Below are 24,379 nucleotides of genomic sequence, written 5' to 3'. Positions count from 1 at the left end.
CACAAGTGACTTGTCAGCATAAGCTTTTCTTGCCGCCTTCTCTCGATTTATTAGCCGTCGGGGTTGTCCGTCGTGTATATATTCTGATAACGGAAGCAATTTTGTGGGAGCAGTTGATTTTTTAAAGCGAGATCGGCTAGCTTTCATGGAAAAATACAAAATATTACCATTCAAAATAATTTTCATCAAGACCTTAGTTGGAAGTATATCCCGCCTGGCGCTCCGCACATGGGCGGATTGTGGGAGGCAGGTGTGAAGTCTTTTAAAAATCATCTCAGAAAAAGTATGCGGAAAATGAATTTTACTTTCGAAGAGTTCACCACAATTTTAACTCGCATAGAAGCATGTCTTAATTCTAGACCCTTGAGTCCAGCTTGTGAAGATCCTAACGATTTGTCGCCTTTCTTATTCGGTACCCCGATTTTAGCTCCACCCGAACCGAATATTTCTAATAAAGACGTTAGCTTTGTTAACGCATGAAAACGGTTAAGAATCATTTCTCAAATTTTGTGTAGTCGATGAAAAGTTCAATACTTAAATGAGCTTCATCGGCGTACCAAATGGAAATGCGAAAAGCGTAATCTCAAAGAGGGTGATCTAGTTGTTATTATAGACGAACGGTTGGCCCCAACTGAGTGGAAATTAGGGCGAATTATCAAAACCCATCAGGGAACCGACAAAAATGTTAGAGTGGTAGACATGAAAACAGCTGGTGGTACAATAAGTAGACCCATATCAAAGGTTGTCAAATTATTTTCCGACTGACTAGTCGGACACTTATGTCTAAAAGAGACGACGGTACTCCTTTTTATTTTCTTTCCAGACATGGCAGCTTACCTTCCGAACCAAGACTGGCGTGCCGAACGCAGCCCAAGCCGCCAATTGAGAAGAGAATCACGTCGCCTAGTTGCCGAACGCAGCCCAAGCAGAGTCAAAGTCCGCCCAGCCCGCCAATTTGTAGCCGAACGCATCCCAAACAGAGCCGAAGTCCGCTCAGCCCGACAGGTAGCTTCCGAACGCCGCCCCAGTGGTAATAGACGTCAGCGAAGCCGGTCCGACAACAAACTGACTCCCAACGACCAGGCCATTGGCAGTACTCATGCGGTTTATGCCAAGAAGACCATTCGCTCAGCTCATGCCAACGGTTCAAAGACAAGACTCCATATCAAAGGTATGAAACAGTGGAGCGACGTGGCTATTTTAGGAACTGTTTAGCCAGAAGTCACCTGGTCCCTGACTATCATTGTGTTACCGGTTGCAGGAGATGCGATTATAGATCGAAGACAGCCTGCACACGTCACTGAGTCATCATTCTCCTGGGATCTGGCCTTTGTCCCCACAGTGTTCTTACGTGTCACCATCGAAGGCATGGACACTCACTACAATATAAGAGCCTTGTTGAGTTAGTCAGCGGTGATGTTACGAATCGGCTACTCGACGTTCAAGAGGATGGGACTAAGATATTTTATTTACAAAGATCGGACCCGGACCCCAGAAGATTTGTTCCGATAAACTTGGAGTTGGGGGCTGACACATACTCTTCGATGAAGAGAAAAGGCTGTACGGCGGCTGGCAACACAACAACACAGACTTGGGTTAGGTCTTCGCAGGACCAATACGGAACCTCCTATTTAATTAAAATTTATTAGTACTGAGTCCAGAAAATGAGAAAATGTAAATGAAACGTCCTGTTTTCTCTTTGAACGAGGTCAGCAAATAAGTAAACTTTTTTATTTAAATAAAAGGCAAAAAATGTAAAAAGAATAACAAAACAGGCCGTATCTACAGACTCAACAACAACATTGATATTGGCCATTTTTTTGACATCTTACAAAGTTCAAAGGATTTAAGTTCAAATACATCGGTTGAACCCTTATTATCTAATCCAATGCTTTCTCTTAATCTTTTACCACCAATAACAGCAACCCTACGCATTTTTGCTCTACGGTGAACGCTCTCTTAATTAGTTTTATTTTAATAAATTTTCTTTTATTACGTTTTATTACCTACTCATAAGGTAGGGAGCGCGTACACCCCATAGTCCGGACTATAGGGGGTTGGTAGGCTTGGGAAACCGGCTACATTTGAGCATCAGCCGGTTAACAATTAAAAGATTAATTTATCTATGCTAAATACAGTAAAACTAAATTTCACAAAAACTAAGTCACAAAAAAAAAACAAATTCGTTCAAATTAAGTTGAATTTCTCAACATAATTGATCTTTACAACGCAAAAGTCCCTTTTATAACCAATAATTAATCTATTAAAACTTCAGGCTTATATAAGGTAATCCTGATGAACTGAACAAAATGTTCATTAATATTCTTACAATGAATACAAATCCATTATTTTATAATAATAATGATGGCACAATAAACCATTTCGTTGAAGATAATTTTGAATTTCGATGTATTACACATGTAGAAGTTATAAACTTTTTTGGACACCTAAAATCTAATAGCATTGATCCGGATGTAGTGGATCCGAAGTTTATTGCATAATCTTTTCTTGCCTATTTCCATACATAACTTGTTTTTCAATTCTATTATTACTTCTAGTACATGATCTGGAAGCATGCAAAGATTATTTCAGTGCCCAGTCGAATTCTGAGTTTCGTCCATACCAATATTGGGTTACTTTCAGAAGTGGTTAAAAAATATCGTAGTGGTTTAGAGCTGGACATATCTGACATAGAGGTCACGGAGTCAATTTGAATAGACATTAGGAGTGATAATATCGGGCCTAACAAATAGATCCCAATCAGTATAATTGAGTACCAGGATATCCGGGTCATTGCGGGCTAATAAAGGTTTTCCCCAAGGTTCGGTATTAGGAGCACTACTTCTTCTCAATGTATATATATGATCTTTCACGTATGATAGGTTAGGTTAAAGGACGCGCGGTTGCGTTTTTGGTAACCGCTCCACCAACCGGAGGCCTGCTGGTCCATTGTGCTCATCCTAATAGGAAATTGGAAAAAAGAAGAATAATGGAAAAAAGTAAGGTGTTAGAGGTTTAATATAGTTAAGGTGTTAGAGGTTTTATATAGTTATAAGGGTGATCCCATGGCTAGAGAAGAATTACTGTAGGGTCAGTGTTTGAGAACGAAGACAAATTATGTGGCACTTGTTCCCCCACGTGTCTCACGTTATTGAGTGCTGGACAGAGGCAGAGCAGATGTTCGATCGTCTTAATTTCTTCTTCGAGAAGACATATTCTACAGTAATAAATGTCATCGCTGTCCCATTTCGAGGCAATTAACCTCATCTTGCAGTGACCTGTGATGATACCCACCACAAGCTTTAAGTCAGGTTTAGACAATAACAGTAGCGACCTTGTTCTCTTCTCCGAGAGTGTGGTCCAGATTCTTTTGGAGATCTTGCATCCCCTTTCGCGCAGCCATTTTTGTTAAATTCTCTACGAGTAGTGTTTATAAATAACCTGTAGGAAGTGGCACAGGGGTGGTTTGACTGAGTTCTCAACTTCAATCCCTATCAGTTATATGGATGTCAGGTGGGTCAAAGTACAACCGTTGTGAGATATAACCACTAGTGTTGGCTTCCTCTCCCACATTCCTTACACGCCCTAGGATCGCAGAATGTCCAAAGGATTGACTGCACCATTTGTTTAGTTCTTCGAGTCTAAGTGCGCACCTAATTGTCTGTTCCTTATTGCCTCTTCCTGTTCCCACTAAGCGTACACATAAGAGGGCTTAAGCATAGTAGGGTGTCCAGTGCAGCTTGAGATGTGCTCTTGAATGCACCCGTTATTAGTAGGGATGCGGCTTGTTGAACTTTGTCAATGTGACGTGAGTAAGATGATTTCCTGAAGGATTGCCACCAGACTAGAGCTCCATAGGTTAGAATGGGGCTCATACACCCATTTAATGATGTGTGGTTTGAGTCCCCCGCTTTTACCTATAGATTATAAGCTGGGAACAATATTAGGACCACTACTCCTCTCAATGTGTGAATATGATCTTCAACGTATGATATATAAAAGTCGGATTCATATGTATGTAGATGGCGTACATGTCATTCATATCATTCTTTTGAATAATATTGGTAAATACATACTTGAACTCAATCAAAATCAGGTGCGAAATATACGTACTTGCATATGTGTTCAAGTCGGTCGTATGTGCCAAAATATATCCATTTTGAGCTAATACTACACATTTGGTGTTCAAAATACAATTGAAATCGAGCAATTTCAATAGGGCCGGATAAACGATCTGTGCCAAATTTCAACTCAATTTAACTATAAATGCGACCGGTACACGGACTGACAGACGCACATACACAAATCGATTCAGAATGTATAGATGGAATTCAAGCATGATAGTGTGATTTCTTTATATTTGGCTGGAAACCCACAAGTGGCTATCGTTAGAACACTCCAGCTTTGAAATGTAAATAAATCTTTTGTGTCTCGTACCATCGCTCGTTACTTGATACTGGCAGGCTAGCCCGACGTCAAGGAAGTGGACGGAAGAAAACAGCAGCATGATCACGCTTGTGCCGGCGTTAAGTACGGACGCGTTTTATTTGAAAGGTGTTTTTTCATAAGTAAAGCAAAATAAATAATATAAAAGCAAACAGTACGCTATTAAATAAAATCAGGAAATAGAATCTAAAAAAAAAAACGTTCTAAAAATCCTTGTTATTAAGAATTTTTGCAAAAATAGTTTTTTTTTCTACTTTATCCTCTTTTTCCCCAAGCACATAAATCGGTTTGTTATAGTGTTAACAACAACAAGTGTATGTCACTCTCTCATACGGAAGAGAGAAATGTAAGTGAGAACGGGCAAAACGTATACCTTAAGTTGACGTCGACAGATTTCAGCTCAACCGCGCCAAACGCCACGAAAGCTGGTATCTTACAGCTAAACCCCAAAGCCGTTCTAAATCGGCATCGCCGAGAGTTTTTCATGACAAACATTTGCCAGGTGAGACTACTCCCAACGAAACAAGAGAAATGTCATATAAACAAAACAATGTAAACACGCCCAAAATAAATTCAATAAAGGTGCTATCACTCGATGCGATTGCACATCAAGAAACTATCGCTTCAAGTAAACATGCGTCTCTTGAAAAAAAAACAGGAAGCAAAACAAAGTTACTCCAGGACTGATATGTCTTAGGCTGCAAATACATAAGGAGCATATTTGGCTGGCTTAAGTCATCGGCTTGCTTCTTCGTAGATGAACAAAGTAGTTTTAGGTTGACATAGTTCGATTTTGGCCCTAGGTTCCTTTGTTCATTTCCGAAGAAGCCAGCCGATGACTTAAGCCAGCCAGATAAGCGCTTTATGTATTTCAACCCTTAGTAACAAAGCGAAAGGCTAGTTCTAGAACTCCAACCAAGGAACTAAAAGCTAAAACCCAAAAGTCTATAAACAATGACCGCAACAAGAGATTCTCAATTCTCGGCTCGAATAACGAGACTGATGAAATGATACAACCGGTTAGATCCCAAAAACCTCCCCCACTATATCTTCGCGAAGAAACTACAAACAATCTTGTGAACAAACTCTCCCAAATATTGGGTAAACCTAATTTTCATTAAGCGAGGAAATCTCCAAGAGACGAAAATACAAACTTATACTGAGTCGCATTATAAGGACCTAGTTCGTGCTCTGGATTCTGAGAAGAAGAATTATTACACCTATCAGATCAAGAGCTCAAAAGGACTAGTCGTCGTCATTAAAGGGCTTCATAGTTCTACACCCATAGAGGACATAAAAGATGCTCTCGCAGCAGAAGGATTCGAAACAAAGTCTATCATCAACATTTTCAATAAAGATAAAGTTCCGCAACCTATGTTTAAGGTAGAACTAACATACCAATCTTCGCAACTAAAGAAAAAGGACAATTTCATCCAATTTTTAGCCTTAGGATTCTTTGTAATCGCGGTGTGAAAATTGAAGAACCACAAAAAAGAAAATGTCAATCTCAATGTACAAACTGCCAAGAGTATGGGCATACCAAAACGTATTGTAAATTGCTAGCTTAGTCACAAAAATTCTGCAAGCTACCGGGTACGGGAAAATTCACAATTTAATATCAAAACAACTGAGTTCCCTGAGCTAAACAAGAGGAATGAAACCACCGCTCCTAATTACAATCTCCCCTCACAGAATATGCAATACTTATATTCTGATACTTTGAGAAATGACTCACCCAACTATAAAAATTCAAATATAGAATCATCTATCGAAAAACTAATCGTCACCATGAATTCTTTTATGACAAGTATGCAAAGCATGATGCATGATATTGTGAGAAATCAATCTATGATTATGCAAATAGTTTTAAAACAAAAAAAGATAAAATTCGAACCTGTTTTTGGAACGCAAACGGCTTAAGCCAACATAAACACGAGGTCGAAAACTTTATTCACTCACTCAACATACACATTTTACTGGTATCTGAAACTCATTTCACTTCTAGAATCTGTTTTAGAATAAACGGTTACAGTGACTCTAAACACCCTAGTGGGAGAGCTTGCGGTGGCACCGCGGTGATAATTTCTCATAAAATTCAGCATTACCCCATGCCGGAATATAAGTTTGACCACCTACAAGCTACAACCGTTGCACTATCTTCAACGAATACATATATATCTGCTATATATTGTCCTCCGAGACATAGTATAAGCAAAGACGAATTCGCACACTTTTTCTCATCTTTTGGTAGTAGATTCATTGCAGCTGGAGATTATAATGCCAAACACACCTTCTGGGGATCTAGACTTATTACACTCAGAGGTAGACAGCTTTTAAACTCCATTTCGTCCGCTAAACTGAATGTGTTATCTTCTGGCCAGCCTACTTACTGGCCTTCAGACCTGCAAAAACGTCCTGACTTAATTGACTTTGCGGTAACAAAGAATATTAAGAGGGAACAAATGTCCGTGGTACCCTCGTTTGACTTGTCGTCAGACCATTCCCCAACTATGATAACATTAAATGGTGTTCAACTCGCAACTTCCCCGGATTATCTACCAAATAAATATACAAACTGGATGAAGTACAAAAAATATGTCAGTACACATGTGAATTCTAACACTCCTCTAAAGTCCGGAGAAGAAATTGAAAATGCAGTTAAAATATTTACTTCGATAGTCAACACCGCTGTCAATGTTGCCACTCCCACTAAATTTTCTAAACTAGAAAATAATTCCTACAATCCATCGACCATTCGAAAACTCGTGTCTGATAAAAGGAATGCCAGAAGAGAATGGCAGAAGCACCGCTCACCTAGATTTATGGAAAAACTAAAAGAATGTGAAAAACTCTTACAACAAGCACTCAGATTAAATAAAGAACGAAACCTTAAAATATTCCTAAATAACCTGGATCCCACAGAGAGAACTGACTACAGCTTATGGAAAGTCACAAAAAACTTGAAAAGACCTATCGCCCACGAATCTCCAATTCGCCTAGAAAATGGGACTTGGGCAAGATCTACAGAAGAAAAAGTAAACGCATTTGCCGAACACCTTGAATCTGTATTTACCCCAAATCCCGGACTATCGACAGTTGTTCAACCTTTAATTGACGACATTGTTCCGAATCCAATACGATTTTCTTTAAAAGAAATCGAAAGTTCTATAGCCTCGATGAAACTAAAAAAATCCCCGAGTAAAGATAGAATTACTCCAAACATGCTCAAGAAATTACCAATACCGGCCGTTAAACTATTGTTATTTATATTTAACAGCATTCTTCGAGTAGGGTACTTTCCGTCTGTATGGAAAGAATCTGAAATAGTAATGATTCCGAAACCTGGAAAAGATCCAACGCAGGTAAAATCGTATAGACCCATCAGTTCTATCTATACTCTCAAAGCTGTTCGAAACAACATTACTAAGGAAGTTAACTCCCCATATTACAATTCGGCTTCCGTAAGAACCACAATACTATTGAGCAAGTGCACCGCATAGTCACAAACATTAGAATGGCATTCTGACAATGGCGTATCCGATTCTGCATCATCCATTCTGCTATAAACTCATTGGTTCTATTTTTTTTCTATGGGCAGTCAAAATTTTGGGATATCGACATTTTCACGAATTTCTGTAAAAATGTTCAGAAGTGTGCAATTAACATATAAATGCATTTAGTGTGGTTCTGACAATGGCGTATGTGATTCTGCATCATCCATTCTGCTATAAACTCATTGGTTCTATTTTTTTTCTATGGGCAGTCAAAATTTTGAGATATCGACATTTTCACGAATTTCTGTAAAAATGTTCAGAAGTGTGCAATTAACAAATAAATGCATTTAATGTCGTTCTGACAATGGCGTATGCGATTCTGCATCATCCATTCTGCTATAAACTCACTGGTTCTATTTTTTCTATGGACAATCAAAATTTTAGGATATCGAAATTTTCACGAATTTCTGTAAAAATGTTCAGAAGTGTGCAATTAACAAATAAATGCATTTAATGTCGTTCTGACAATGGCGTATGCGATTCTGCATCATCCATTCTGCTATAAACTCATTGGATCTATTTTTTTCTATGGGCAGTCAAAATTTTGGGATATCAAATTTTCACGAATTTCTATAAAAATGTTCAAAAGTGTGCAATTAACATATAAATGCATTTATTGTCGTTCTGACAATGGCGTATGCGATTCTGCATCATCCATTCTGCTATAAACTCATTGGTTCTATTTTTTTCTATGGGCAGTCAAAATTTTGGGATATCGACATTTTCACGAATTTCTGTAAAAATGTTCAGAAGTGTGCAATTAACAAATAAATGCATTTAATGTCGTTCTGACAATGGCGTATGCGATTCTGCATCATCCATTCTGCTATAAACTCATTGGTTCTATTTTTTCTATGGACAGTCAAAATTTTAGGATATCGACATTTTCACGAATTTCTGAAAAATGTTCAGAAGTGTGCAATTAACAAATAAATGCATTTAATGTCGTTCTGACAATGGCGTATGCGATTCTGCATCATCCATTCTGCTATAAACTCATTGGTTCTATTTTTTTTCTATGGGCAGTCAAAATTTTGGGATATCGACATTTTCACGAATTTCTGTAAAAATGTTTAGAAGTGTGCAATTAACAAATAAATGCATTTAATGTCGTTCTGACAATGGCGTATGCGATTCTGCATCATCCATTCTGCTATAAACTCATTGGTTCTATTTTTTTCTATGGGCAGTCAAAATTTTGGGATATCAAATTTTCACGAATTTCTGTAAAAATGTTCAAAAGTGTGCAATTAACATATAAATGCATTTATTGTCGTTCTGACAATGGCGTATGCGATTCTGCATCATCCATTCTGCTATAAACTCATTGGTTCTATTTTTTTCTATGGGCAGTCAAAATTTTGGGATATCAAATTTTCACGAATTTCTGTAAAAATGTTCAGGAGGGTGCAATTAACAAATAAATGCGTTTAATGTCGTTCTGACAATGGCGTATGCGATTCTGCATCATCCATTCTACTATAAACTCATTGGTTCTATTTTTTTTTCTATGGGCAGTCATTATTTATAGGCATTTCCCAAGCATTTGACAGAGTCTGGCATCTTGGAATTCTATACAAAATTTGTGAAACTCTACCTAAAAACACTCATAAACTATTTTGTAGTTATTTGTCAAATCGTACGTTTGTTGTTAAATCGGAAGACATACTTTCAAATTCGAGAAAAATATTGGCTGGCGTTCCACAGGGTAGTATCTTAGGACCAATTCTGTACGTGTTATTTACTGCCGATATGCCCACAACCAATGAAACTCTAACCTCTACGTTTGCTGATGATACTGCTTTCATGAGCATACACAAGAAAATTGGCTGACAAAATGGAGAATATCGGTAAATGCAAGCAAGTGCATACACGTTACTTTTGCTCTAAGACGTGAACTTTGCCCCACGATAAAAATCTTTAATACTCAAGTTCTACTGAAAGATACCATAAAATGTCTCGGAATGCACCTGGGCCGAAGACTTACATCGAAGCAACACATCGATGCAAAAATCACGCAAATTAAACTAAAAAAGGCCAATCTTGAGTTGTTAATTGGTATACGTTCTTCTATTAAATTAGAATACAAAGTCCTATTATATAAGACTGTAATAAAGCCAATTTGGACGTATGTCATACAGCTCTGGGGCACAGCTAGTTCCTCTAACGTAAGTAAACTACAAAGAAGACAGTCGAATATTCTTCGTTCTATTACAGGTGCACCATGGTAACGTGAACGCAAACATCCACAAGGACCTAAATACACTTACTGTTGAAGAAGAAATAAAGAAGCTTTGCCGAAAGTACTTAAACAAACTATCCGAGCACCCAAATAGCTTGGCCCGCCAACTCCTACTATTCGGAGGACACGATAGACTGCGCAGACGTGACACTCTTTCTATCATATAGTTTATTTTTTTGTCTTACTCTCTCATTATTTTCAGCTCTTGTCTGGCCAATTGAACGTCGCCCACTGTTATACTTCTACAGGTAGTAGTATGCTAAATTGGAAGCTGCTTCTGTGAAGAAATCGAAAAGACTATTACTGTAGTCCGCGGGAAGATTAGTGAAGAAATCGATAAGACTATTACTGTAGTCCGCGGGATGATTAGATATAACTGTATCTAAACAAAACAACATTATATCCGTAAGACTATTTCTGTAGTCCGCGACTCACTTAGATATAACTGTATCTAAACTAATCTTAACTACCTACTCAATTAATTCACGGATATAACTGTATCCACAAGCCCACAAAATAACACACATCTATATCATAAAAAAATATCAATAATTAAAATTAAAGCATGAAAAAATATGGGGTGATTGTATTGACAACCTTCCTATAAAAAATATTAGTATATAAGATATGAAAAATTGTTATTGTTATTTTCATTAAATATATGAAAGATTCAATAAATTAAACAATAAAAAAAGCAGAACTTGATCGATAGTAATATTCCATTCGGCAAATATTGATAAATGAGGGATAAAGCCATTGAAATTCCAAAAAGTGCAAGAACTTACATCGCAAAAGAAAGAAAATAGACTCGAAAGAGCTAAAGAGTTGCTTCGCTTGGTTTGGTTTTCTCCGATGAGAAAACATTCGTTGTCCAGCACTTTGTAAACAAACAAAATGATCGTGTTTACTTGCCAAAGAGGTCAGCTGAAATGTGCACCTTCGGTTGGCCACCGGAACTAATGCGCAGGCCATGGTGATGCTGTAGGCCGCCATAACAGCCGATGGTCACTCTCTGCTCGTATTAATTGACCGTGGCATCAGAATAAATGCCGAATATTGTCGAGAAAGTATTCTGGAGGATGTATTAAAGCCTTGGACACGCAAACATTTTGGCCGCAGACCTTGGACATTCCAGCAGCACCATCGCACTCAGCACGTGCCACCCAAGAATGGTTACAAAATGAGGTTCCTCGCTTCATTTTCAGCTCACAATGGCCACCAAAATCTCCGGATACCATTCCGTTGGACTAGTGTGTCTGGTGTATATGGAAAGCAAGGTTGGCACTAAAAAATACCAAAGTGTCGATCACCTCAAGCAAGCGCTTCGCCGGGAATGGGCAAAAATACCGCGGAGCAACACTCGGGCAGCATAAAAATTAAAAATGTAAAAAATTGTTATACAGTTTTTTATTTTTAACATACAAAAAGGATAGTTGTGTTCTGTCAAAGTGGAATTTGTTCAAAATTGAAATTTTGTAGACCTTGTTTTTTTTTTGGCAAAATTTAAATTAAAATACACGGTCGAGTTTTAGATAATAGTAGTTGGATTTTATTTATTTTATTATACCCTCAGCTATATGGCTACAGAGGGTTATACAATTTGATAGGTCAAAACGTGCCTAGTCGAAATAACGGATTTAGACCCAAGGTCTCTTTGGACCAACTCCTTTTCAGAACATTTGGAGTCAATCTAGCAATCGATCAGCCGTCTGGCTGGCTGGTGCACACGATAACTCTCGAAGGGAGTATTCGATTTGGTCCAAACTGGGTACATCGTAATATTTTTGTCAAACTTAGATCGAGTTCGGAGATAGGCAATATCGGTCCACTCCTTTTGGTACCTCCCCCACAAAAGGTCAAAATGTTCAAAAAATATATTTTTTGCACAAAAAGAGAAAGGATAATCCGATTTTGCTCCATCTTTGCATATCCTAATATTTGCGTCACTGCTAGGTCAGGTGTGAAAATGGACAATATCGGTCCACTCCATCAAGTAACTCCCCCACAAGTGGTCAAAGTTTTGAATAATTACAACTCTCATAAAATGTGATGTAAGATTCCGATTGCCTTCAAATTTCACACAACCTGATATTTATATGAACCCAAAGTCTGGGCAAAATCGGTGCACTCCTTCTGGTACCTCACCCACAAATGGTCGAAATTTGCAAAAAAAAAAAAAAAATATTTTCTGCACAGAAAGGTAAGCAATAATCTAACATTGCTCTAATTTAGCAAATCCTAATACTTGGTCCACTCCATCAAGTGCTTCTCCCACAAAGGGTCAAAATTTTGAATAATTATTACTCTTAAAAAATATTATGTAAGAGTCTGATTGTCTTCAAATTTCACACATCCTACAATTTTTATGAACCCAAGATCTGGTAGTAAGACGGAATATATCGGTCCACTCCTTCTGGTACCTCCCCCAAACGCTCAAAATTTTGAATAATTATGAAGTTCACAAACAGCGAAATTAACATCCGATTCCATTCTAGACATGGTACATGTCAATATTTCCATCAACACAATATCTGTTATAAAGATGGTAGAGATCGGACCATTTCTTTTGCTACCTGCCCCACATAGGGTTCAAAATTTTGGAAAACATAACGCTCAAAAAAAGGGAAATAAGCATCCAACTCTCTTCAAATTTCACACATACAAACATTTTTGCTAACACAAAATCTGTTGTGAAGATGCTATATATCTGCGAACCCCTTCTGGCACCTCACCCACAAAGGGACAATACTCAATACTATCTCATCCACAATCCTGAGATAATGAAATGAGATGTAATTTATGATTTCCCATAAATCGGGTGTAAATGTTCGATTTTCTTATATATATAATAATCGAACATTGACTGAGGGTATACATCTGTCGGCAAAACCGACCGATACATTTTTACTTGTCTTTTTTTGTAAATTTGAAAGGCATTAAGTATTGCTAAAGATCGCTTATGTTATTCTTTAGATCATGTGTCCATTTATAAAATGAATTAAAATGATGAAGCTCAAACATTCGTAATTTATTTTCATTTATTTGCTTTTTTAATTTCAGTTCTATTTCCGTCAAAAAACACAAAGTCCAACTTGAAGGATGAATCAAACGAATTAAATTTTACCTATATTTATATTGCACACCCCCGTGCTGTTACTAATATAATATGGCGAAAAACTAGCAAATATATGCCAAAAGGTTCAGTTTCAAACATGATTGTCACATCTTGTTTGGACAACATTTGTCGAATTTGGATAGAAACTGTTTTACCCGACGATGGATTGATAAATATGACACAATTTGACCCACTTGCTTCACAAAATCCAAAATTTAGAACACATCGCCACAAACATCGGTTTATGCAAAGACTCAAACATATGAAAACCTGTTTCCACATACGCCGACATGCAAAAAGTGGATCCAACGCTGAAACAGGTGGAGCAGATTTTCTGACATTCAGTTATCCAGGACCAATTCCATCGTTGCCGTCGTCGTGCAGTGTGCACGATTTTCATTCTTACGGATTTCATGGTAGTGGAATCTCCCAAGGCATGCATTTCCACTTGGCAGCTTCTATAAATGCTGAAACAGATATACCATTAGTCCCTTCTATGCAGTCAACTGAAGCTTCAAATCAAAATAATTTCGTACTACATTGGCTTAATAATAAAGAGATGGATTTCACTATTCAAGCTGAAGCAATTCTTCAAGAATTGACCAAAAAGGTTATTCACGAAGAAAATCTTAGTGCCCAAGGGGGTAATGTGTCTGATCAGACTGATAACTTGTCAAATGGAGCATCATCAAAGAAAAAGTTTATGAAGACAGCTTCGAAATCTGTTTCAGCGGATGACAACAGCGCTACTGGCGATGAAAGCAAAACCTCTAATTTTCAAAATTGTCCAAGCGGAATACCAAATGTTAATTCAATGTCAAATACAGCTTCATTGAACTCTTTAAATAATGATAGTTCCCTTTCGAACCATTTAACTGACTCCTTGGATATAAAAATCGATTGTTTACTTCGTGACTGGCACCAGAGTCCAGATTTACTGTTTGCAATCCATCCAGTAGATGGTAGTTTCCTTATCTGGGTTGTTGAGTGGCTAGATGACTTTTATCCTGGTTCATTTCGTCAAGCTCAAGTTTCTTTTTCGACCAGAATTCCTAACGCATTTCCTCTAGGTGATTCAATGTCAATGTCCACAATGGTTAGTTTGTACAACACTGGTTCTCATCCATTAGTCTTTCGTGAGATTGCTAATAATGTTAAAAGTAAAGATGAGGACGTACTCAGTGAAGAGGATGATGATGACATATCTGTTAAAGATGAATCAATTAATGAAAGTCAAGAGAATACTGATTCCAGTAAAAAAACAAGAACCAAAAATGTTAATGATTCAGAAGAACATTTTGAGGAAAAGTCTAGGGATTCATCTGTTGGAAACATAACAACGGCTATATCGCCATCAGTATCGATGGTTACAAAACATTCAAACGGCACACTTAATTTGTGGCAGCTTACATTTGCATATAAGACAAAATTTACTCAAGTTCTCAGTATTGGACATGTAAGCCGCGTGTCTGGTCATAGATTCAGAGTAAATGACATTAACTGTCATCCAGTTTTGCCACTCCTGGTTTCGACGTCACACCACAATTTGTCGGAATTTGACCACAAAACTCCTTCCAATGTGCCCAACTTTGATTCCAACGTAGCAGAAAATGTATGCACTCCTTCTGGATTTTGCTCGGAATTGATTTTATGGAGAGTAGATTCTGTAGGTCCTCTCTGTCACTCCGGAGGTGTAAGTGAACTAGCTCGTATAAACTCCCCGGAAATCTCGGCGTTTAGCAACGTCGCCTGGATTCCAACATTGTTACCTAGTACGACGTTGGGCAGTTACAGTAATTCACCATCTGCATGTTTTGTTGCTAGCGATGGGGAACATTTGCGCGTTTACCAAGCTGTTATTGATGCACGAACACTTCTAGCGGAAATATCTTCTTCTGAAAATATTACGAAATGGCAAAAATCGGCATCTATATCTTCTTTGTACTCCAACGCGTCCTCTACATTGAACGGACTGAAGTTTTCACTGCACGATAAACTTAAAGTGGTTTCTCAACAATCTACTGCACGTCCGGGTTGTATAATACAACTTGACCCTATTTCGGATGCCAAACACGACTGGCAGAATACTCAGTTTCTGCATGTGTTTCAAGCACAATTAATAACCGGCAGTGATTCATTAACTTCTAAAGAAGCATTGGATAAAAAAAGCGGTGTGCAAAGTGACTTAGATGCTATAGTAGATTTGCAGCAAAATACAGAATTTGAAGAACCCTTTTATATAGTTATTATTGAAAAAACGCTCAAAGGGAGTACTATACATATGTGGCGCATTGTAATTTCATCGAAAGAACAGAAAATGTTATTGCCCGAGACGGCCATGTATGTACCTGACAGTAATCTTACGCAAGAAGCTGAGGACATTGATGTTAATCGAAAGATGTCAGAGATTCTTTTCGATACTACAAATCAAAAAATAAAAATGGAGGAGACTATAGAACCTCCGCATATCGTAATAACAACAAAAAAGGTCTGCACCCAAGAGTTGCCTCTTCCTGATGGTGTCGATGTAATACATGCTTCACCTGCTGCTGGTCACCTTAGTTCATCATCAATATATCCAGCTTGTTACGCACCATACATTATTGTAACAGCTTGCTCAGATTCTGTATCGCGATTCTGGAAATGTGAAGCGAACATAAACCCATTAAACCCAAATAATGAATATACATGGTCGGAGTGGAAGATGTTCAGCAAAAAGCAAGATTCCGCTATTGAAATTCCAGGGCAACCATTAAATATTAGTGCTGCATATTCTGGAAGAATTGCTTGTGCTTATAAATATGGTAAAAGTTTTACGCGACCTAGCAAGGGCGGAGATCCTGATTCAAGATATATAAATCTCTGTGTTGGAATATACGAGTGTGAAAGTTCTGGTGGAAGTGAGTGGGTACTCGAAGATACCATACACCTAAAAAACATTCACTTACCACGTATTAACATTGAACACGGTATAGATTTAAGTTACTTACACGATAGTCGCATGCTACAGAAAAAACAGCGTCTTAACCAAGTGTTGCATAATTTCACTGCACATGACGAAATAAGATCACCACGTAGTGGAGATTCGACACCTGAGGCAAATTCAAAAAATCATAGTAGTTTGTTAGCTGTACCAAGTTTTAGCACTTTACAATCTCTTAGAAAGAGCATTGCCGAAAACGGAAACACTTGTCCTCTTACTCAAAAACACTTAGTCCAGCTTGATTGGGTTTCTAAAGAAGATGGTTCTCATATACTAACGGTAGCTGTTGGTAGTAAAATTCTACTGTACACTCCAGTGTCATCAGATATAGCGCAAGCAAATATAAAAGCTATGAAGGAATCTAGGACTGCAAATCGCCCTATTCTACGGAAGGCAAGTTCTTTAGCCCAACCTCATTTTAACGATGAAATACGTTGGATGAAGCTGCGACAAATTGATTTACAAACTGCGGATGGTTTACCCCCCTTGCCTATGCAAATATCGTGGGTTCGAGATGGAATTCTAGTGGTTGCAATGGACTCCGAAATGCATGTATATTCACAATGGAAACCTAGATACAACCAACAACATGGTGTTGACGATATTTTGGATACTAGAAATTTAAGAGACGAAGATTTACGCTCAATTGCTAATGAATCGTCCAAATTGCGCATTAAGAGCGCTGCCTCAATGCCCCTCATGAACAAAGTCAGCACAGCAAATTTGCAGCTGCTTTCAAAAGACAGTAAAAAGAAAATTGGAGCCACCACTTCATCAAACATACAAAATTCTTCTGATGCAGGTACTATCAACGAAGACTATATGACAGATTTAGGACTATTCCAGGCATCTCGTATTGCATGTCCGGTCCTTCCACAGTATCATCCTAAACAGTTAATGGAATTATTAAATTGTGGAAAAATTCGTTGGGTCAAGGCGATTTTGGCCCATTTGGTACGATGTCTCAGTGCACCCAGCTTTAAAGGAAATAACGAAAGTGATGATGCTTCCATAAACCAGGTGAGGAAAAATATTATGGGGAGTTACTTATTATGTACTAATTTTACTTTGAAATTGAAAATAAATAAATAATCATTTATGTCTTAAGAAAGGAATTAAATTGCAAAACGTTTTCTTTACAGAAGTCATGGTCTAGATCGAGAACCCTTTCAATAAGCTATGCTCCGGATACAACTATACAACCAGATCACAGAGGATCTACAACTCAGGTTTGTTACATATATATTACACATATTATATAATCCGATACGTAAAAATATATATACCTAGATTACATAGAAATAATTAGATCATATTACAGTGGAATATGGGTTTACTTTTGAAATAATTTTGTTGTTACAGAATCACAATAAGATTATATGGAGATTATTTTTTTATCAACTTAAATTTATGATTAAAATATGTGGATTGTACTCTAATGAATACAACATTAAATCCATCGGTTATGTCCTTGTTGTTGTTGTAGCTGTGTACTGTGTGTACTGCTGTGTTCGTTATTCTCTAATTCGGCTCTGCTTCTAACTCCAAGTTCGAAATGAAAGCTCGTACTGCTGTGTTCGTTATTCTCTAATCCGGCTCTGCTTCTAACTCCAGGTTAAAAATGAAAGCGACCTGTATTGGTTGGGTTCATAGCGATATGGGACAATAAAAATATTTCCTTACTTGCCTGGTCACCAGATGGTGATTGGGATGGTCGTGTTTATCATCCATGCAAGTATTGCAACGACGTTTTTTTTTTTTGGCATCAGAAAAATCAGTTTCAGTTTTTACTTTAAAGTGATGCTCTATCAGAAATTACTTTAGAATGTGTAAAGCTTAGTTGACAGATTCTTGAGTAGTTTGAAGAAGAGACCTGCTAGCTACTCCTACGTCCAAGAACACGGTGGAGCACATTTATTTTCTTGTAAAATGTTTTGTCTGTGACTACAGCCTAAGACAGAAAATTGTCTGTGCACGTCCACGCCTTCGTATAGCCCCCATATAACGGTACCTCCCGATATTCATTCGGTATTTTGATGATTTTAGCAACATTATTCACCGGAATTGTTTCAAATTCGGTATTTGAGATTCGTAATGGATACTACAGCCTATGACAGAAAATTGTCTGTGCAGGTCCACGTCTTGGTATAGCCCCCATATAACGGTACCTCCCAAAATTTGGTATTTTGATGATTTTAGCGTCATTATTCACCGGAATTGTTTCAAATTACGTATTTAGAGTTCGTAATGGGAACAACAGTCTATGACAGAAAATTGTCTATGCAGGTCCAGGTCTTCGTATAGGCCCCACATATCAGTACCTCTCTATATTCGGTATTTTGACGAGTTTGGGTACAATAACCACCGAAATTGTTTGAGATGTTGTATTTGAAGTTCGTGGCAGAAAATTGTCTAAGCAGTTCCAGGTCTTCGCACAGCTACGATATAACGGTACCTCCCAAAATTTGGTATTTTGATGATTTTAGCTACATTATTCACCGTTTATTTCAAGTTGCGAATTTGAATATGATAATGGCTTATGACAAACAATGCTTATGTAGGTCCACGTCGTATAGACCCCAATATAACGGCTATATTCGGTATTTTTAAAATTCTAACAGAGTTTTTCAAGGATTTTATTTTTTTTTTTTTTTAATTTCCAAATTCATTCCAACTGTTGGAAGGTATTCAAAGCTCGGCCTGGCCGAACTTACAGCTTTTTAACTTGTTTATATACAGATTTGTGCCAAGTTTTAAATCGGCCGTATTTGGGTTGTTCTGCAACCGGGAACCCATTTATCTTCTAGAATATCAAAAAGAGACCGGAGTACTTCCTTCGACACACAAAAATTGGCCGCAAAGCTGGGAAAATATATTTTTTATTATTTCAAAAATGTAAAAACTCAATCAAACTTACTGGTTGTTAGGTATTTCAAACAAATTCGAATCATCTCTGTCTTCGTGGTAGATTTTGAAACTCCTATGCATCATCCATAAAGCATAGGCGCACAGAAATATTCATTTTTTTAAGAACACAAATAATTCGAACACTATCACTGGGAATATGATTTTGTTTGTTTGTTTACAACCGAACTGTCATTTCAGGCAGAGCCAGCTTACATATGATTGTATTATTTATTGTACGACTAGCTTTATTGTATGACCAGCTGTAAAAAAATTTTAGCTGTAGTGTACCGGTACGCAACCACTAAAAAATATTTTAGTGATACTGCACCGGAACACAACGATGATCGTAGTGCATCGGAGTCGGAGCACTAAAAAACGTAGAGTACCTCATGCACCACCATAAAAAATGTACTGGCATCAATGAGCTTTTTATGAAATGGAAAAAATATTAGATGTTTGATTTTTTGGAATAATAGCATTGTAATGAATAAAATGATTGTATTGAAAGAATTTAAAGAATTAAATTATACAAAATTCGATATGAGAATCACTGTTTGTATAAGTGGAAATTAAAGAAGAAATAAAAAACGTACTAAACGTAACGGACAGGACATTGGCATATATATTTACATATATTGTAAAAAATACCTGTACTCCGATGCGAAATTATGATAAACTATATTCTAGTTATCAGCACCTATCTTTATGTAGTACCTGTGGTTTAGTTTTATCTACACCGAAATCATAAAACTGACATTAAACACTCATTCATACTTTGTAAAAAATTCGTTTTTTGCACCTACATTCATTGCTTTTCGGTACCACAAAATATCAGGTAAATTATCTGCATATAACCCATTACCTTACCCATCCTTTTTAATCTTTCTACCTATTCTCATATCTTTTCACTATCTTCAATTTCGCAACCAATCTAATCATGCATGACAAATAAAATAAATCTTTCATTTTCATAATATTGAATTGTATTAGTAATTTGTGCATTATCAAAAACATCAAACATCTAATTTTTCTCACAAATTGGAAAAAACACATATGTGGTACACTACGATTAGTAGTGCCCCGACTGCGGTACAGTACGATTCTCGTTGTTCTCCAGTGCAGAACTATAGCCCCAAAGCCTTAATATACATTCAAAAAAGTGTCATATTCTTCACATAAATGTCCAATATAAGCGTTGAGTTGTTACGGGTAGCTGTACTAAATATGCACAATGGTTTTTACAAAAGCAGGGGGTGAGGCAGGGAAAACCACTTCTTACACCCTTATTGTGTATTATCTACTGTAAAGTACGTCGCAAAATAGCTGTGAGTTTCAACCATCTTGGGAAATCGTCTCTACTGGATGCATTTCGTTTCAAAGCTTCTTCCATTTATGCATTTGTATTGTAAAATAGTAGGAATTTATGACATAAAGCGTATCCTTGTCTAACGCAAACATACCAAGCTTCGCAATAAACATATTATAATATTTATTTAAAACTAGAGTAGCATTACTACCATCGTCATGTATTGTAACTATTGCACTTTTGTTTCGTTTTGTATTGCGATGTATGTGTATTGCGAAACATCAATAAAAAGAAAGAAAATATTTATAATAATTCGACCTTGAGCTAATGTTAGAATTGCTCATGCACCAAGCTGCACCTGTAATAAATCACAAAATGCGCGATTGAAGATGTTTACGGTCTTGCAATATTCGCATTTCAGAGCAAAAGTGAAATGTATAAAGTTGTTTGCTTATACCGAAGTTTTCATTTTTATAAAAACAAAAAATATGGAATTAATCCTGCAACAACAAAATAACTACGGTATCCATAACAAACATGCCAACACGGTTCTGTTAATGTGAGAGTTAATTTTATTATGGTCATATCGGCATTAAATTTCATACATGGTACAACTATATCGCATTTTTCCATCCTGAAAGTACGTCTTTTTATTAGCAACAAATTTACGATTCAATAAATGCTATTAAAGGGCAAAAATACACACTTGCTCTAATGTTTCAATTCTGGTTTGTGGGAGCCCACAGATGACGAATATGCCTTTAGTTTTTCTGTGTCACTTCGAAAATTAATTTTACAACGGTAAATATAGAGAAAAAAAACTTATATTTTTAACAACGGGTTTTTATTACTTTAATCGCAAAGTTAGAGTGGTTTTAGTGTGAAGAAAAAACGTATCAAAGCTGATACCTAACAGTAGTAATATATATTTTTCAATAGGAAATTTTATAAGCTTTCAAAAACTGGAAATTTTAAAATCGGTTGAGAAACAGATGATTTATATTTTTTTATGTTTTAAATTTTTAGTTCCTTATTAAAAATACTTTGTATTTCTTTGCCTTTTATAAACTTCAAATTGAAAAATGCAGATAGTGCAATTTTATAGACATTTTACTACCAATTGCATGGTAGGCAGACAGCATATGGTTCACTACATGTTCATAATATTCACTTTTTTTATTTCTGAGAAAATGTTTGCATACTAAAACAAAATCAATCCATGCATTTTTTTCTTCCGGTTTCATTTGGGGTATGAAATTGTCATTTTTTACCAATTCCCCTATTTGGGGTTGTTGGTCCCTATACATGCTGATTTAAAATTAAATTCGTGTTTACTGTACATGCGTTCATAATATATATCTTACCTTCTTTTAATTTTCCTGCTCAAGACATTTGAACTTTGGTCGATTTTTATCTAGAGCTTTCACGAATTGCTTTATTAATCCCAACTTTATGTGCAATATAGGTAAAATGATGTCTTTTGGATCGATTAATGGGATATTTATGATCTTGTTCCCACCAACAATCACCATTGAACGCGGTTTCTAGCCTTTTTTTTAACAATAAAAACGATTCATTTTTATTTTAGTTTTTTAATTATTTTTCTTCTATAAGAATTTTATGATTTATTTTTTAAACATTTGAATACGATAAAAACATCAGCTGATGACAGTTATTCGGAATAACACAATGCAATACGAATTCAGAACTCACTTTATCCCATGTCGAACGTGGGAAAAGTTGTGTTGCAAAGTTCTCGACAGAGGCGTCCAGTTTAATGGTATTTGTATCTTCTGTGGTGTCTCATCTTGCCGTAGTTGATGGCATAGAAGAATGTCATAGCGGCAGCAGTGAGTTGCAGGAATGGAGCAATTCCAGCACGTTTGGGTTGAACGTACTTGTGATTCCAACGCCACCAGACACGACTGAAGGCACCAGCAATGGCACTGGGGGTCTTGTTGCGACGACCGAACCAGGCTCCCAATTCACCCAATTTTACTTGACCGAAGGGAACATCAGCTTTGCCATAATAGCGAGCTGGGTCATAAGGACCATGTACCTTGGGGTTGTATTCAGCGAGATAATCACCAAAAGCCATGTTGAAATCTTTTACGAGTTCTTCCAAAAACTGTATGTAATGTTTTGAATGTAATGTTTGGAAAAGTCCCGACTGTCCCATTCACAGAAATAGCAAGGATACTTTGTGTTGCCACCTTGTAAGCCGTACAGCATTGTCAACACTTTCAAATCAAACACTATTAGCTATTTATGCGTACTGTAATCTATAGCAGTTAGTATTACAGACATACTGTCATACGATTCCTTGATTTGAGTGGGGTAAGACAATGGTACAGAAGGGAGCAATCCATCATTTTGCCTGGCTATAGAAGATAAATATATGTAAACAAAAAATAAAATATATAAAATTATTTATATTACTTTTTGTTGATCCATCAATAAATAATCACCAATCCTGTGGTACATGACTATATCCAAGTTGCTCCAACAATTTGTTCACATCATTGCAGTAGGCCAAATTACTATTTCCAGTGCTTTCGTTGAAAAGTGGTGCTTTGAAATGTAATGCTTACATTTTCTTGGAAATAGTTCTACTGCTTAAGTTACTCCAGTTTGTCTTTTTTTGTCTTTTCGAAATTCCCTTGGGATATCAAGTGTGGTTTTCCTTATTCTCCTTCGGAAGCGGCATATTCTGATATGGGGATTTCAAGTGGACTTTGGGATGCTTCAGATTCAGTTGAACTTGGTGATACAGCTATAACCGGTTTCGGAACAACGTCGTTTTTCTTACGCGGTACTGTCTTTATTACACTATCAACATTTGCGTACTCTATACATTGTCTTATTTTGAAACGATATTCACTTGTCTTAGTTAAACAGAAATAGCAATTATATGGACTATGTACACGTAGTGGAAGCCAAATAACCGGCTCAGCAAACGAAATCCATCAGAACAATCTGCAGATTTTTTCTCGAAGCTTAGTGTTACGTAACAAAAAAAGCAAACCGATGGTATATACCCACATTCTAAGGGACGATCACAATATTCTTCATAGATTGGAATAATATCCTTTTTTTGCGACACATATATTTTAAGTTTTTAATCCGCAAACAATTCACATATACAACAAAAGTTATTCCTTTTATCGCACATTAATATAAGTTTTTAGTTCTCTTATTTTTTAATTAAATGCCATTATTGTTCAAACCAAAATTCCGATTCATTGCAGATATTATACTGTGCCAGTTTCCTCAAAGTATTTAACTTATTAAAAGGCGGCATTATAATATTAAAGATATATTTCACAGAAACAGTTAAAACGACGTATTTTCTATGATATTTTTATTGAATGAATCACTTTTTTAATACTAAAGTAGATACGATGGCCATTGGTGGTTAATTTGTTGTATGTCAAAATTTGTTGGTCCCGTTGTAGCATTTACCTATTCAACCCAACCACGCTTACCTTTTTAGCCCAAACAAAATATGACCATGGAAAGATCATTGAAACTAGCAGGTAATATTGTTTATTTAATATGATAGTTTTACTTATTGAAACATTTTATACCCTCCACCATAGTATTAAGTTTGTCATTCCGTTTGTAACACCTCGAAATATACATTTTAGACCCCACCAAGTATAGGACTTTTAGTATTGAAAATGGGCCATGTAGGTCTACATTTTGGTATAGCCCCGAGGAATCGATACGAAGTATACGAAGCACCAACTGATTTTCACCATAGATGGAAAACGCGTGAACAAATTCTGCAAGCATACGAACAAATCGGCTAGAATACGGCAATATC

At 36.7% G+C, this 24,379-nt stretch overlaps 2 protein-coding genes across 2 annotated transcripts in view; one reads left to right on the top strand and one right to left on the bottom strand.

Moving 5' to 3' along the window:
* The window catches only part of LOC101895517 (dmX-like protein 1), a 181,707-nt gene extending 164,105 nt beyond the window's left edge, over window positions 1-17,602 (top strand). The window contains exons 5-6 of the mRNA XM_059127245.1: window positions 13,303-17,360; window positions 17,483-17,602. Coding sequence (XP_058983228.1) covers window positions 13,303-17,360; window positions 17,483-17,602 — 4,178 coding nt within the window. The remainder of the gene's footprint in view (window positions 1-13,302; window positions 17,361-17,482) is intronic.
* A 4,527-nt stretch (window positions 17,603-22,129) lies between these two features.
* LOC131804401 (putative ATP synthase subunit f, mitochondrial) lies at window positions 22,130-22,701 on the bottom strand. Its single transcript, XM_059127243.1, has one exon. It carries the CDS (start codon window positions 22,649-22,651, stop codon window positions 22,328-22,330), a length of 324 nt encoding a protein of 107 aa, XP_058983226.1. The 5' UTR covers window positions 22,652-22,701; the 3' UTR covers window positions 22,130-22,327.
* Between the last annotated feature and the right edge of the window lie 1,678 nt (window positions 22,702-24,379).

The sequence above is a fragment of the Musca domestica genome, unplaced genomic scaffold (genome assembly GCF_030504385.1).
Source record: "Musca domestica strain aabys unplaced genomic scaffold, Musca_domestica.polishedcontigs.V.1.1 43, whole genome shotgun sequence".
Lineage (NCBI taxonomy): Eukaryota > Metazoa > Arthropoda > Insecta > Diptera > Muscidae > Musca > Musca domestica.
Note: the sequence above shows the minus strand (reverse complement) of the source record. Positions and strands in the feature narration are given on the sequence as shown.

Coding starts and splice junctions, on each gene's coding strand:
- LOC131804401 (XM_059127243.1), bottom strand. CDS start 22,651: ATGGCTTTTGGTGATTATCTCGCTGAATACAACCCCAAGGTACATGGT.